General features: G+C 28.2%; 1 protein-coding gene across 1 annotated transcript in view; it reads right to left on the bottom strand.

Annotated features, from left to right (window-relative positions):
* Positions 1-17,783, bottom strand: part of LOC124419942 (tyrosine-protein phosphatase 69D-like) — a 41,961-nt gene that overhangs the window by 15,949 nt on the left and 8,229 nt on the right. Inside the window, exons 3-4 of the mRNA XM_046951062.1 lie at positions 8,359-8,666; positions 6,649-6,784 (exon numbers count right to left, since the gene is read on the bottom strand). Coding sequence (XP_046807018.1) covers positions 6,649-6,784; positions 8,359-8,666 — 444 coding nt within the window. The remainder of the gene's footprint in view (positions 1-6,648; positions 6,785-8,358; positions 8,667-17,783) is intronic.

The following is a 17,783-nucleotide window of genomic DNA, read 5'->3' as shown; positions in this document are numbered from 1 at the left end:
TTCTATTTCGTTCGTAAGAATACATAATGAAAATTCAAAAACTTTGTGAAATAAGAAAGCGCAAAAAAGGGATGCGCTTTCTTATTGTCCAGTTTCAACTGGACAAAATATAAATTTTTTAATACACTACAATAAATTGGCAATAACTTTTATATACAACTACGTTATGATTTCCCTCTAACTAGACTAAATTGTTCTTTTTTATTGTTTTGTTTTTAGTATTAAATTTTAATTCCGACACACATATGTAAATATGTGAGAGACTGAACAGAAAAATTTTAAGTGTAGATTATTAATAATTTTAAAGAATAATATTTTTAAATTTTTCGAATGTTTTTCTATTATTGCAATTTGTACCTCTACTGGTTGTATTTATGTGCACAAAAGCATTTAAAGATATCTTTATTAGTTGAGGAGTTAGCAAAAAGTTCTGGGTTTTAAATTATATTGATTTAAATTACAATCATGTCTGTCTGTATTAGATGTACCTTAGCTGTGTAAAACCAGTAAAATAGGTCTATAAGAATCGGAGATAGTTATTTTTATGGAATTTTTGATGAAGGGATGTCAAATAGTATGTTTGCGTAAAAATCAAAAAGTCCAGAGGTATAGGTAATGATGAGTGATGACCCCTAGATTCGAAACTAACTTTTTTAATTTTTTTTTAAGAAATAAGGAAATATGCTGTAAACGTTAAAACGTTTTCCTGTTTCTATGTCTATCGTTTAAGTAAATTAATTAAAATCCGTTTAATAACTTACATAACATTTGGGAATTAGGAAATTAAGTACATTCAATCCAAACTCTGGGGGGGCTTTGTTAGATTAGGCAAGATCATTACGAAAATTATTAGGTTTACATCAGATGCAGATTTTGTACAAATACAAAAACATATAACATCACTCCTTTTTCTGAATATTATTGTTATTTGAGTTCTCATTTAAGGTGAAGTTAAATAAGTGCAAAAATTACGTCACAAAAGTAAGTATACAGATCATTTTAATATATTTATATTTGGTTTAATGATATTAACAAAATTTATGAAAATATTACCTGTTTAATAAATTGTAGAACAGTTTTTCTCACTTTTACGAAATTTTTTCCACTTTAGACCTCAGATTTTTGACCTTCCAAATAAAACATTAGAAGTTGAATTTTTAACTTTTGAAAAGAGTCATTTTGAAATTAATGTAATATGCTTGGATTTGGCCATTTTGAACACAGTAAGTTCTTATAATCCGAAATTTTACTCCGATTTCTTAATACTTACAACATATACTTACAAATTTTTATAATTCCATATATTTCCTTTAATTTAAATAAGGATTTTCGATTCCTCCGATTTCCAAAGTATAAAAAATGCTGCTGATCAATCTACATAGATATACCCGAGACAATAACCATATTTTATGGATCGGACATTTTTCATCTCTAGCAACTAATTAAGACGTGTTCGTGTTCAATTCGTATTCATACCACTAATTGAGTCTAATTTCTAATCTAATCATATTATTTTAGACAATAACAAATTTCGGAACCGATATGTAGTGTAAGTTATTTCCATGGTAACCATTTGACGATTATTGATGATATTTAAAAGTGTGTAATGGAAGATTAGAATCATAAAACTTGTTTTAATTAATCGATACTAGTTCAAACATTATTAATTTTGCATTTCAAGAAATAAATTTTAGGAAATCGCCATTAAATATCGAATAAATATTTTAAAAGTTGCAATGGATTTCAATTATAGTAAATATAAATAAATATTATAAAAATTGATGCAGTATAATGAACAAACAAAGGATATTATTGAATACCCGATGTTAGGGTGAGGAATCCGCCTCGCTAATGATTTCCACTGGACTTTGAATAAAGAGACACTGGTTTAGATCTTAACGCAAATTTATTAATCCAATGTTTCTTATATTAAAATTCCTATAAAAATACATATAAATTCATGACTAAATATATATAAATATTATAAAATATAAATAAATATTAATAAATAAATATTATAAAAATTGATGCAGTATAATGAACAAACAAAGGATATTATTGAATACCCGATGTTAGGGTGAGGAATCCGCCTCGCTAATGATTTCCACTGGACTTTGAATAAAGAGACACTGGTTTAGATCTTAACGCAAATTTATTAATCCAATGTTTCTTATATTAAAATTCCTATAAAAATACATATAAATTCATGACTAAATTTTTAAGCATAATTTTAACTTCAAATTAACAACTCACTTTTTGGTATGGAAACCACTAGAGTTAATTTAATTAATAATTTTAAAATAATCTTTCGCGCTGAAGACTTATCACCAAGCTAGCCACGTAAGTAAAAATAAAATATATTGAAATAAAATGGAGTTATAACTGGGAACTATTTACTTCGAAAACATAAAAAATTACATTTATAATTGTAAAAGATTACATAGCAAATACGTAGTTTACACAATCAAAAAACATAGGCAAGGGGCCTAGAATTTATAATATTTTCAATCATACTCAGAAGCAGCTCTTGACTTGGTTCCCTCGTTGGCATCATTTTATATAAAACATTTTTTATCTAACGAACTAATCGTTCCTAATCGTTCGAATGGCTAAAATACAACTTGTGGTAAGTGAATGTGCAATTTCTATGTGAACCATACCTCTTCTCTTTATGTTGGTTTATTGCAACCATTACAGGGCCATAGAAAACCATGCCTGTGTAGGTAAAAAGTGCGTTGTACGATGCTAGTCGTTTCGTGGTTCATATGATAACATTTTGAATGATAGAGAAGAATAATTAGAATAGTCACACTTTTACAATAAAGGAACCTCAAAGTACCCGTCTTTTCTTTGTTTGGTGTATTTATCTAATAAACTAAGAGCACGCTTGTCATCATTGCCCACTAGTGAGTCTTTACAAAAAATTCCTAAACTATCGAGGGAATAAAAACTCTTCACTAAATCCTCTAAACATTCATCACTTTTAGTACACTCACTAATATGGAAATTATTTTCATTTCAATTTGGGTTCAGCTCCATAAATCATCTATCCAATATTTGTAAACTGGTTATAAGGACCACCTTGTCGAGTTCTTCTAAAAATCCCCAAATTAAAATGGTTAAGGCCAACAAGTGTCTTCGGTACAGCATCACAATAACTTTTAATTGGCAAATTTCTTAAATGAGAAAACCTTTATGAAAGATTTTCATAATCCAATGATTGTGTTGGTAAATTTATTTTACTTACAGTACATACATATATTGGTACATTTTTTCCACCTGAAATGTGAATAGTTAATTTTTGAGAACTATTTTCACACCTTTCAATACCTCCAGTCCATTAAAAGAACAAAGGGTTGGCTGTTCCAGAAACTTCTAGTTCCTCCATTAAACTTATGATGGAACCCTCACCAATAAATGCATACGTTTGTATTTTTTTACTTTTCCGTACACTGTTCTGGGAATTATTTAAAATAATATTTGCATCACTACTGTACAATGTGTATTAATAACACCACTGTTATTTAAAATATTTGTATTGTTTAATTAGATTTGTTGTTTGTATAATTAGATTTGTTTGTCTCTTAATGAGAATGACGATGCAAAGACGAATGTTGATAATATTGACAACCATCCACACCGCATTAAACTTTTTTCTTGCAATCGCCGTTATGTTTACACAAACAAATTCTACATAATTTATATCTTCTCACAACATTCCATTTATTTCCGATTAAGAGAAAGAAAATTTTGGCAACTTGCAATTCATTTGCAGGTGTTGTTGCTACACACAAAACATTTTCGATCTTCATTGAAGAAGTGAAGTATTATTTAATTCATTATTTAAATTGGATGTCTCTATTGTTGCAATTAAACTTTTTACATTAATTGCAATTTTTACCAGTGGCGGAAACACCCGATCCAAAACTCGGGGGGTTTAAGTAGCAAAATGGCCTTAAATATGAAAAATGGCTCTTATAATTAATATTTAGGTCAATTACTAAAAATTTAAATTTGTCAGAACTAAAAGCGAATTTTTTTTAGAAATTATTGTGTAAAACATAGCTGTAAAATAATGATTAGTAATCGTAATAATTATTAATTAGTTTATTTTTATTGAATAGGTAAAATTAATGATTAATTAACGATTATTTTAAATTTTTTTAATTAATTGTAGATTACGATTAAAAATAATCTAAAAATAATCAGGGATAAATTGGAATTAATGAAAATAATCAAAAAAATCAAAATTAATCAAAAATTAGTTGATTATTTTTAAGGATTAATTTTGATTATTTTCCATATATTTAGTATAATATACTTCCAAAAAAGCTCTAAGAAAATTATTTTTCCGGCAATCCGCTAAAAATTACGTATTTTTGAGACCCATTTCGAGAAGATTGCAGTAATTTTTTATTTAATATCTTGTACTGATATCAAGATTTTCAATCCAAATAAAATTGATAAATATATTATTTTCAATAAAAGAGTCATATAATCGAATAGTGAGTAACTTGACAAACAGTTTTCCATTACACGTGATGTAAAAAGATATAGAATTGTACCAAATATATTGAAATTAATAAAAAATAATCAAAATTAAACCTTGAAAATAATCAAATTAATTATTTGATTAATTCTGATTATTTTTGATTATTTTCATTAATTTTAATTAATCCTGATTATTTTTATATTAATTTTAATCGTAATCAATTAATAATCAGAAATTGTACCAGAAAATTAAATAATCATTACGATTATTTTTGAAAAATAATTTAATTGATTATTAATCGTAATTGAAATTTTACAGCTATGGTGTAAAATATATTTTTTTATACAGTAAGTATAATCAAACAGATCAAATTTTGTTAATATCATGATACCAAATATATATTCAAATGATTTGTATACTATCTTTTGTAACGTAAATTGTTTTAACAAATTCTTTTTTGAAAAACTAGTATGCTTTATTAAATAAAATCAATTGTCAGTATTTCTGTATACTTATTTTTGTGATTAACTGTATGTATAATTCTTTATTACCATAACACCACGAAATATTTTATTATTTTCAGGACTTCAGAACCAGGCTTGTGAAATTATTTTAAAGTTTTTGTGTTATAGATCGATGTTCTTTAATTAATAATTGTGTTTGAAAATTATTACACTCAAAACTTATTCTGCATTATTTTAAAACTTGTGTACAGTATTTATGGTCCACAAGTGGGATGAAGAGGCATACATTTCCATTTTTTTTCAAAATAGGAGTCAAAAGTTTTAGCTTATGTAGAAACATATTTAAAATACTGTAAAAAATGAATTATTTTTCTTGCTAAAAGCTCAAAATTACGGAATTTTTGAGACCCATTTCGGAAAGATTGAAAATATTTTTAACATATTTCACTGAGATCATGAACAAAATAGAGGTTCTTTTCAAAAAAAATCTTTTTTTATTTTTCTCGTGTTCAGTACATATGTGACCGTGAAATTTATGTAATGGTAACATTAGTTTGGTTTTCAATTTATTTTTTTCTATCGGTACTAGATGGATGTATTTCATAAAGAACAAATTCAAAATTTTGTTTGGTTTTTAATTAATTTTTTTCTATCGGTAATAAATGAATGTATTTCATTAAGAATAAATTCAAAAAAATTTTTAAGACCTTTCTATTTTTTAAGTTAATATTAGGTTAGGTTAGGTTATCACATTTTTTCTCTAATTATACACATTCAATATCTCATCCCGTAATTTAAAAATATGTATATTGTTTGAATTATACAAGTTAATTGTTATTTATGTGTGGTAAATTAATTCAAATATTTTACCAGAATAGTTCACATCGACGGTATTATTGAATAAAATAAATAAGGGCTTTCAAAATATTTTTAGAGATAAATTTTCCTATTATTGATCTGTTTAATTTTGAATTTAAAAATATTTGCTATTTTTATAATTGCACTTTAATTCAGAACTGGACTATTTCTACATCTAGTGAATTTAGAATAAATTGTATTTTTTCAGTATACAAAAAGTTCTTGGTGCTTCTTTATGAATATCACTTGTTTTTTTTTTTTCTATCCTTTGGAGCTTTTTATAATTTTAAAGTTGATAACGCTTTTAAGAATCCTTTACATAATATTGCTTTTCTATTAAGCAATTTTCTAACTAAAAAGCTCGGGACTGTTCACCTCGAGACTGTTTACCTGAACTGCTTGGCCTAGATGACCCAATAGTTTCAAATAGCGATATGTGTTTGTTAGTGTTTAAGTTTGAATTGATGTAACTATTTTTTTTTTGTAATACTATTTATAACAACATTAGAATCTTATAAAGCTCCACTTTATTGCAACTTTGTTTGAAGTTTCTAACGAGTAAACCGCTAACGGTGCTTAAATATTGTTTTCCACCAAATTTATGCTTGTTTCGTTTGACATTATATATCACTTTTGATTTGTTTACAACACAAGCACTACGTGTATAAGTATTTAGTATAACAACTATCTACTTCTACGAGGTAAAATTTTGGTTTGAACTAAAAAGATATCTTCGTCTCTAATAAAATTGAATATTATTTGTTTTATTTTATATAAAATCTTGGGAATCATGTTGGAGCTGAACAGTTAGTTAGTTAGAAAAAGCATACTTACGTAAGTGTCAATAAGCCTTGATCTTTGCGACCTGATTTTCCTGGTAGTTGTGCAAATGTCCACACATTTTTCAGTCCTTAACTGTTGTACTAATATACACATAGCAACAAATATAGAACTTCGATCTGTACCAAAACTATTTATAACGAAATATTTATAAAGAAATAATTATTAACATTAATTAATCAGCATTTACAGTGTCTCTCATAGGTATTCGAATTTAGGCAAACCATGAAAAGAAACCAAATTTAATAATATATTTTGTGTGCAAAAAAATAAATTAGTTTGTTATATTGTCTAGACAGTCCTTAGGGTTGATATCACGCTTTTTTAAACCTTAAAAATTTACATTTACTTAGATTAAATTAGCTTTTTTTTTTAAAAAAAAGTCCATAAAATTGTCTCACAAAAGTATACCAATTTTTCCTATATTTCATATTTGATCATATTATACGAAACACAAAATTTAGAATCAAATGTTTTTTATGCTTTGAATTGTTTTAAGGGGTTACTATCCACAATTTTTGGGAATTTGTACCCTTTTTTATGTAATATAAAATTAAAATGGCGATTTTTGGCAAAATTTGTAGTATTTTCTCTTTTTCCCAGAAATAAAACCAAAATTTGAAATTGGGATTTTATAGACCCCTTTAAAATATCCAAAATATATTATTGATATCTTTATTCTGTCGCTAATTCAATATATTGGAACTTAAGTCCATTTTTATAAGAAACACCATTCAATATGGTAGTATCATTATTTTTATATAACAATGACGGTCAGGCTACATGCCACTATATCATTATGGTCTAACTCAAAAATATCGATATCAGTTTAAATATTGATTACTATGATTAAATTAAACCCAAAATTTTGGACTTACAGTGTTATTGTAATGGGCAACATAAGCGTGAAAGTTTCGAATAGTAAAAACTGAAATCTACTGTATAGGATTACATTTTGTAAAGGCATGTTTTGGAATTATATACCGATATAATGTATTGAAAATTTAAAATATATTAGTGCTAATATGTACATGAATATATACTAGCCAACTTTGTCGGAAAATATCGACCCTAGTGGTACGAAAAGGGACTTCAGATCCATACAATTCAATTAGGAACTGAAGAACGACACCAAAAATACTTCTTGGAACTTTTAAGTATAGATCCTTATAACAAAAATTATTATTTGTATATACTTCAAGTGGTGTATTAATCCTCATATTAAAGTTTGGTTTAATTTTTGAAAAAAAAGGAAAAAATACAAATATGGTCAAAAATCACCATTTTAATGATATTACATGAAAAGATGGTACAATGCTCCAAAATTGTTGAACAAATTGGCCAAAAATATACAATTTTGGTCGATAGTAACCCCTTAACACAATTTTAAGCAAAAAACCACTCGTTTATAATTTTTGTGTTTCGTAAAATATGGTAATATATAAAATACAGGGAAAATTCGAATACTTTTGTGAGGCAATTTTATGGACTTTTTTTAAAAAAAGTTAAATCAATTGAGGTAAATGTAATTTATTCAAATTTTAAAGTGTGATATTATACCTTAGGACTTTCTAGACAATATAACAAATTTAATTATTCATTTCACACACAAAAATATTATTAAATTATGTTTCTTTTCAAAGTACAACCAAATTCGAATACTTATGTGAGACACTGTATGTATGAACACAAATATTTACAAACCTGCAATGAACAGTAAGGGGAGATTTGCAACCAACATTTTTTTCCTTGCTGTGGTGACTTAATGCCTGATCAACTAATTCTATTATACCACGACAAACTTCTGGTACTTCTCCTTCTACTGTTGGCCATCCATTATATTGAAACTGTGTGACATGTATAGTGTCATTGATTTTACAATTTGTTACATTAAATTCTCTTCTAGTGTAATAAGGGCAACTTTCACTTTGCATGTATTTCACAAGAATGTGTTCGAATTGAATTTCATCGTCTGCCCAGTATCGAGGACATCTTCTAGTTCCTTCACCAATCTAAAAATAAATGACATTATGGAAATAAGTTTGATTATTATTTGTACTACAAGCTTTCGGGCGAGGATTTTAAACTTTATATTCGCACACAAAATCTAATACACCTGTCAAATTTTTATTAACATTTTTATGGTCATAACTGAGTAAAGATGACGTATCACAATTTTGTATACAACTGCAAATTATTACAAATGTTGTTATTTTTCGAAATTTTTTTAGATTATTAAAATTTTTATATAGAATTATGTAATATAATTAATAAAAACAAGTAGAAAAGTATAGTCTGGCATGGTATATATTAAAAATTATTTATTTTTCATAATAAAAGTTTTATGTTGAATTTTACCTTTTAGCAATTTATTGATGAAAAACAAATATTATAAATTAGGCTTTATATAGGAGTATAGGTCAAACATGTGTCGAACCCCATTAAATTTGGCAAAAGGATATATTTTTAAATAACAATTAGTTATGTAAAGTTTCTTTGTAACACTAATTGTTATAAACAGCGTTGCGTGTTTAAATTGTTCTAATTACAAAGATTTTTCGAAATTATCATGTACGCAACCCGATCACAAACAAAGTAACAACTTAATTACAATTGGAACCAAATCACACAAAAAGAGCGAGCGACGAATTAAAACTAACAGCTTATTTACAATTGGGACCGCTGTCGACAAATCACACAAAAGAGCAAGTGACGAATTAAAATACCGGAACAGTCATATTATTTTTCCCATTTTTTTATATGGGGCATTTCACGTCAAGTGAACCAACTTTTGAAATCGATGTCTTCAGATCGCGATGAAATTTGCACCATATTTAGTTCTATTGGATACTAATTCAGACACAATTTTTCAACAAGATCGCTCGTGAACTTTCTACGTTAGAGGCGGTCAAAATTTTACATTTTGGCCATGCAAGTGTTTCTTCTCATCCATGTAACTTATTACCTATTGTTCTTAGCAAAATGTGTCCCAAATAGTTTAGATAACTACTTATGAAATCTTTCGAAAAAAAATTTAAAAAATTTAATAAAATATTTTTTATTTTTTTTTTAATCAAAAACCTTTTTGTCGCTTAGTGGGATATCTATAAAAAAATGTTTTGTAACTCAAGACATACAATTTTTTACATTTTTTTCTATTGGATACTAATTCAGACACAATTTTTCAACAAGATCGCTCGTGAACTTTCTACGTTAGAGGCGGTCAAAATTTTACATTTTGGCCATGCAAGTGTTTCTTCTCATCCATGTAACTTATTACCTATTGTTCTTAGCAAAATGTGTCCCAAATAGTTTAGATAACTACTTATGAAATCTTTCGAAAAAAAATTTAAAAAATTTAATAAAATATTTTTTATTTTTTTTTTTTAATCAAAAACCTTTTTGTCGCTTAGTGGGATATCTATAAAAAAATGTTTTGTAACTCAAGACATACAATTTTTTACATTTTTTTGAAAAATCAAAAACCTTTTTGACTTTTTTTCCAAAATGGACTCTTTTTTTATTATTTTTTTTTTTCTCAAAACAAAGCTTAGGTCTTTTCCTTTAAAACCTTTTTGTCGCTTAGTGGGATGCGAGTTGAATATCTATCAAAATAAATGCTTTGTAACTCACGACAAAGGTTTTTAAATTTGAACTATTTTTCATATTTGTGTGTAAACCTTAAAAATTAAACATACGCAGATAAACTAGACACATTAACCTTTCCGATGGTATGTAACATACCCAACTAAAATTTCATAGCCTCGATACTGTAATACCCGTAATATGTTAACCTCAGGAATAAAAATCACTTTTTTTCTATGGAAATGTTGAATAATTTAATTTTGTTATTTATTTGTAATAATAATTAATTTAATATATAATAATAATAATAATAATAATAATAATAATAAGATGAATAATTTAGTAAAATTTAATCTTAATCACAATAGATCAATTTATATAATAACTATTTTTACACTTAATTTATGAAGTTTTTAAATTTTCAAATATCCATACTTTTTATCCTCCTTATTTGTCACCTTTATTAGCTGCTTTTTTTGTCAATCCTTTCTTGGCGTTATTAGATTCAGCACCTGATATTTTAACAATGAAAATCACGTGCGCTGAAAACTACCTCTAGGATTGACTAAAAAACCGCAAGATACAAAACTCAGTCAAATTTTGGGGGTGGAAAATTAATAGCGGTCGGCCTCATATTGCACCCCTCCAGTGGCTATTATCGGTCAGTTGTTGTGGTTTTTATTTTTAAGGTTTTAGAAACACTTACACACAAATATGAAAAAAATTAATTTAAAACATTTGTCTTGATTTACAAAACATTTATTTTAATACATATCCCACTCGCATCCCACTAAGCGACCAAAAAGGCTTTAAAGAAAAAGACCTAAGCTTTCTTTTGAGAAAAAATAAAATTAATAAAAAAAGAGTCCATTTTGGAAAAAAAGTCAAAAAAGTTTTTGATTTTTCAAAAAAAAAAAGTAAAAAATTGTATGTCTTGAGTTACAAAACATTTTTTTATAGATATTCCACTAAGCGACAAAAAGGGTGTTAAGGGAAAACACATTAAAAAATGGGTCCATTTTTTAAAAAAAAGTAAACAAAGTTTTTGATTTTGCAAAAAAATTCAAAAATTTTAAATCTTGAGCTACAAAATATTTTTTTGATAGATATCCCACTCGCATCCCACTAAGCGACCAAAAAGTGTTAAAAGGAAAAGACCTAAGCTTTCATTTGAGAAAAAAAAAAAATAATAAAAAAAGAGTCCATTTTGGAAAAAAAAAGTCAAATAGTTTTTGATTTTTCAAAAAAAAGTAAAAAATTGTATGTCTTGAGTTACAAAACATTTTTTTATAGATATCCCACTCGCATCCCACTAAGCGACAAAAAGGGTGTTAAAGGAAAACACATAAGCTTTCTTCTGAGCAAAAAAAATAAAATAAAAAATGGGTCCATTTTTTTTAAAGTCAACAAAGTTTTTGATTTTGTAAAAAAATTCAAAACTTTTAAATCTTGAGTTACAAAATATTTTTTTTTGATAGAAATTCCACTCGCATCCCACTAAGCGACCATATAGGTCGCTTAGGAAAAGACTTAAGCTTTCTTAAAAAAATAAAAAAAAAACAAGTAGGAAAGTATAGTCGGGCATGGCCGACCATATAATACCCTACACCATGAGTATATTTTTAAAATTTTTACTTTTTATAAAATTTTTATTTTTTGTAAAGAAACTTTTATGTTGAATATTACCATAATTCCAAAATATTTAAGCCATTTATTGATAAAAAACTAAAATTTCTAAATAAGGCTTTATATAGGTCAAATATGGGCCGATCCTCGGTAAATTTAGGAAAAGGATATATTTCTAAATAACAGTTAGTTTTGTTGAGTTTCATTGCGATACAAATGGTTACAAGTCAATTTTAGACGTTTAAGTCATTTTTTGAAGGGGGGTTTGTATGGGGGCTAGGGTCAAATATAGGCCGATCCTTACGAAAATCTGCAGTATCATTTATACTTATATAAAACTTATTTGTGCCAATTTTTAGAGAGATAGCAGAATATTTGACGTAATTATAGCATAAAAAGTTCAAATCGGGAGGTACGGTTGTATGGGGGCTAGGTGAAATAATGGATCGATTTCAACCATTTTCAATAGGCTTCGTCCTTGTGCCAAAAAACATGCTTGGTCCAAATTTCATCAAATTATCTTGAAAATTGCGGCCTGTACCTTGCGCACAAGGTTTACATGGACAGCCAGCCGGACAGACGGACGGACATGTCTTAATCGACTCAAAAAATGATTCTGAATCGATCGGTATACTTTAAGGTGGGTATTGGACCAATATTTTTGTATGTTACAAACATCAGCACAAACGTATAATACCTTCCCCACTATAGTGGTGTAGGGTATAAAAATAAAAAGGGCCCATTTTGAAAAAATCAAAAATGTTTTTGATTTAAAAAAATAAAATTATTTTATTAAATTTTTTAATTTTTTTTCGAAAGATTGCATAATAGCTATCTAAACTACTTGGGACACATTTTGCTAAGAACAATAGGTAATAAGTTATATGGATGAGAAAAAACACCTGCATGGCCAAAATGTAAAATTTTGACCGCCTCTTGAAATTTTGTGTCTGAATTACTATCCAATAGAACTGACTATGGTGCAAATTTCATCGCGATCGGAAGACATCGATTTCAAAAGTATGTTCACTTGACGTGAAATGCCCCATATTTATTCCATTTAGGGCGGGTTTTACTGATAGAGATAATCTTCGTTCTATGGTTAAACAGGTTATATAGGTTTCGTGTTTTTCAGTTATCAGTAAAGTTACTTATTATCTAAGTTTAACCGAGTGTAATTGGCCAATTAAGCTCAAGTTATAAGTGAGAAAACATAATTAACAAAAACAATAAAACGAATGATTTCGGAAGAACAAAAACTTAATATTTTAAGTAAATTGCATTTTTCTGATTACATCCTGGCTGTACAATAAATTTCTGATATACATAGATACACTGTTGGTTTTTTCGGCAGATTTATTATTCTTCCGTATGTTCATATTTTGGTTTTAAATGTTATAAATTTATTATTTTTTAATATAAATGCGTTTTTCATGGAAGAAAAAAGTTCGTGTTCACCGAACTTGAAAAGCCGAACAAAGTTCGGGTTCGTCCGAACTTCAAATTTACCTCGGTGTTCGGTACCGAACGAAATTTTGAGTTCGGTCGGACTCTAATAATAACACATGCCGAAAAAATGGCAACGCTACTTTAAAGGCGTGCGAAAAATTTGTTTAGCGTTGCCATATTTATGATTCTAAATTTTGTTTCTATTATTGTGTTTAATAATATATATTATATATATATATATATATTATATATATATATATATATATATATATATATATATATATATATATATATATAATATATATATATATTATATATATATATATATATATATATATATATATATATATATATATATATATATTATATATATATATATTATATATATATATATATATATATATATATATATTTTATTTTTTTAAATATTTTGTTAATTAAATGATGTTTTAAATATGTTTCAACAAATACTTTAATAATTTATACAAATTCGGTGAAATAACGACAAATTGATTATGAAATTATGAGTTAAGCTGCGAAATATTGTTATTCTTATAGTCATTTATTTGATTATTTATATTTTTTATGTTTATACCTAAAATTTAACAAGCAAATATTTAAAATATTTATTATTTTTGGAATAAGTGTAATGAAAATAAAAAGTTCCCTTTTATGATTTCTCATCTAATTCCGAATCTAAGTACTTAATTTCATGTCCCTTTCATTTTCAATTTCATGTTCAATATTATAGAATATTCCAAAAGTACCTTTTGAAATTCTCACCTAATTCAGACTCTACATAATTAATTTCATTTTTCTACATTCAACAGAATCGAAAATTCAAAAAGGACCTTTTGGAATACGAAAAAGTACCAAAAAGTTCCATTTTATGGCTTCTAACTTAAGCCGGGCTCCGCATACATAATTTCATATTTCTAGCTAATAACAACACACTAGTACTCGCTCTGCTACTCTTACTCTGCTGTTCTCATTCTGCCATGTTTTTATAAACAAGAGTACTTTAAGGTGGTTTACAAAATTTACCGTAAGATTATGTATTTTGTTTTTCAATAATAACAACCCCCTTTTTGCAGTTTTACTGTAACTGTAAGAAAACGTGTCAGCTGATCGTTTTTGATTAAGGAAAGACAATGAAAATGCTTACCGAAATGTAGCCGTAACGTTTCAACCTGTATAAAATAGAATTTCAAACGTATTAACACGTTAATAACGTATCAAACTCCAACAAATCAAAGTTAAACTGTTTAAAATACTTTCTAATTATAATTATAGAACCAGGCGTTATATCTGTTATCTGAAAAATATATCAATATAACGTTACTTCATATTACATAAAATTTTGTAGGCAACAATTTGGGCTTTCTTATGGTATAAATTTGAGAGCTTCATCTCATTAAATACAGATGTTAGTTTAAAAATGTATATTTTTAAAATCATTGATTTGTGTTTAATGCAATTTATATATGTAGCTCGATACCTTCAATTTTGCAAGTGCAAGTAAAGGTAGCTTTAAATTTTTCAATACTTTCTAAAAAAAGTTGAAAATAATTTTAAAAACAGCAGGATAAAAACAATTGATGAGTTAAACGCTATTACTTATACATATATATTTTTTAATTTTGGTACTTTTTCTACTTAACCATTTTAAAGAAAGTGTCTCTCAATAACCATCACTGTTTCGAACACCTGATTGAATATTTATTTTTGCTTTTTATAATTTTTGATTTTTTTTAGATACCTACATAAAATAGTCTTAAAGAAATAACAAAAAAGGCAAGTTATTGCTAATTAATTTACCTTTATATTTAAAAAAACGCCTAAGAGCTTAAATTATTTTGTGTTTATTTCCAAGACAAGCGATACGTTTTTAAATGTTCTATAAGTGCACAAACGTGGTAACGGTACGATACGTTACAGTGCGTGGACAGCAACGTTCGGGTAATTCTACCTTTAGCAACAATCAACAATGTAGTTGAACGTCGCTTTGTTTTAAAAATTTCAAAAACAATTTGTAAAAACAACAACACAATACAAGAGAATAACTTGCAAAAAATTGTACACTCCTAAAAAAAATCACTAATGCATAAGATTGAAAACACATAAAAACAGCATTTTTAATACATTTTAAATAAAAAAACGTTATCTTTGTGATGAAATAAACTTTTGCTTTTCTTTGAATATGTTTTTTCTGTAAAATTTACCTATTTACTTGTTATGAATTTTGAACATAACAAGCGTAATTAAGCAATATTTTTTCTAAGTGGTTTTTTAGTATTTTCTCACCACTACAATAACAGTTTCTATTAAACCACAAAAAATAATACAGATTGAAATTTGTTTCAAATAATATTAATTACATATGTATATCTCATAAACCACTGGACCGGTTTTAATGAAATGTACATAAAAATTATTAAGGACGATTAATATTGTTATCTCAATATTAGAAAACAAGGAGGAAAACAGCGTGCTAGAAATGAAATCTTCTTAGAACTGCCAAATTTTATAATACCATAATGTATACTATCAGAAAAATTCAACTTTTATTTTTTTAATCGAAGTACCCTCATTTAACAATACGTACCTCACCTTGTACTTTGTTGACAGAGTGGCAACAAAGTACGTTTTTAGAAGGCTCAATCGTTTTTAATAATGTTCATGCTCCAGAAGAATCCACACATCAAATCCGAAGAAATACACATAGGCCACTATCGGGCCTGTTGTGCGCTCCAATTCATAAAAAAATTTCCACTGAATGTAGTATTTTTCCATGTTCAGAAACTCAGTTTCCTGGACGTAATTCCTAAGAATCTTCCAATCAGTGTTGGTTAAGAATGTTATTTCCGGAATAACATCACTTCCAAGATACTTGGATATAACTTCGACGAATGCCGGACAGTGGCATAGAAAGTGCTCCAGAGTTTCACTGTCCTCTCCACATTTGTATAGATGTGCTCGTAATCCTGTGTGTCCACTCAGAATACGTACCATTATACTAACTTCAGACTTGCTCATTTTGAGGAGATTTCTCGTCTTGCTCTCATCAGGGTCACCCCATAGAATCTTTGTGGTTCTACCCACCATTTCATTATTCCAAGAGGCCCTATGGGATTCTCTTATCCATATTTTTAAATCAGATTTTGTTGTGTCGAATGGTTTTGCGTTTGTCAGGTTAACTGCATCGAGCTCCTTTCCCTTTAAAGCTATTACACTTGCCCTTTCGTTGCCGACTACTCCCGAGTGGCCTGGTACCCATATGATGTAAACCTTATTTCTGGGATAGTATTCAGTTAAAGCTTTCTTACAATCCAATACGGTCTTAGATTTAATTCTATCCTGATATCGCCCTAACTGCCTTCTGGTTGTCGGTAAATATATTAAGCCCTGTGAGCGCCATATTTATTCTAATCCAATTTACACATTCCTTTTTTGCTCGTACTTCTACCTGAAAGCTTATGTTAGATAAACGGTGGTATATTTCGGTTTCTGAGTATTCTATATAGAACCCAAGCCCACTTTGTACCCTAATTTAGAGCCATCCGTGTAGCAACGGTTTCCTACTGCTCCAATGTTCCGCTTGACCAAGACATTCTATCTGGGATTAGCGTTTCAAAGTTTCCAACATATTCTGTGTCTGGTATGCGATCAGGCACGTCCGATGAATGTGTATAACCTTCCAATGTGTCCAGTATACATTGATGACGTATCCTATAATCGCTTTTGGCTAGTTCAGCTAAGGTAAAGAGCAGTTCGGCTGTAAGCGCCGCCTCATATCTTATATATGTTTCAATGGGTGGAATATCTAGCAACGTTTCTAGAGCCTTAGTTGAAGTAGTACACATAGCACCACTTATACCCAAACAGCATGTACGCTGAACTCCCTGTAGAAGTTTGATATTACTTTTTTTGTCCAAAGCAGTCCCCCATATTATTGAAACATAAGCAAGAATCGGTCTAATTACACTTTTATAAAGCCAATTTGTCATAGTAGGACTAGGACCCCATTTCATGCCTATGGTTCTCCTACATATCGCCCAGCACCTATGTGCCTTGTAGATCATATCCTCTATGTGGTGTCTCCATTTTAATTTCCAGTCAAGTATTACACCTAAGTACCTAACTTTGTCTGTCACCGATATCTTCTTGCCCAGGAAGCAAGGTTCAGTATATGTAGAAAGGTTTGTCTTTCTTGTGCAAAGACAGATTTCCGTCTTCGCCGGGTTAACATTGAGGCCTCTCGGTTGAGCCCAGCTCAAGGCCGTATTCAGAGCCTCCTCAGCTCTTCTACACAAGTAATTTGGATCCTTTCCCTTTAAAAGTATTACGACATCGTCACAGTACTTTCTCGGTTGAGTCCTTAGGAGGCTATTAATCGTAGTAACCCAGAGTAAAGGTGACAATATGCCACCCTGTGGTATACCGCGAAATACCTTTTTCCTGATAGTTAT

This window comes from Lucilia cuprina, chromosome 5, assembly GCF_022045245.1.
Source record: "Lucilia cuprina isolate Lc7/37 chromosome 5, ASM2204524v1, whole genome shotgun sequence".
Taxonomy (NCBI): Eukaryota; Metazoa; Arthropoda; class Insecta; order Diptera; family Calliphoridae; genus Lucilia; species Lucilia cuprina.
Note: the sequence above shows the minus strand (reverse complement) of the source record. Positions and strands in the feature narration are given on the sequence as shown.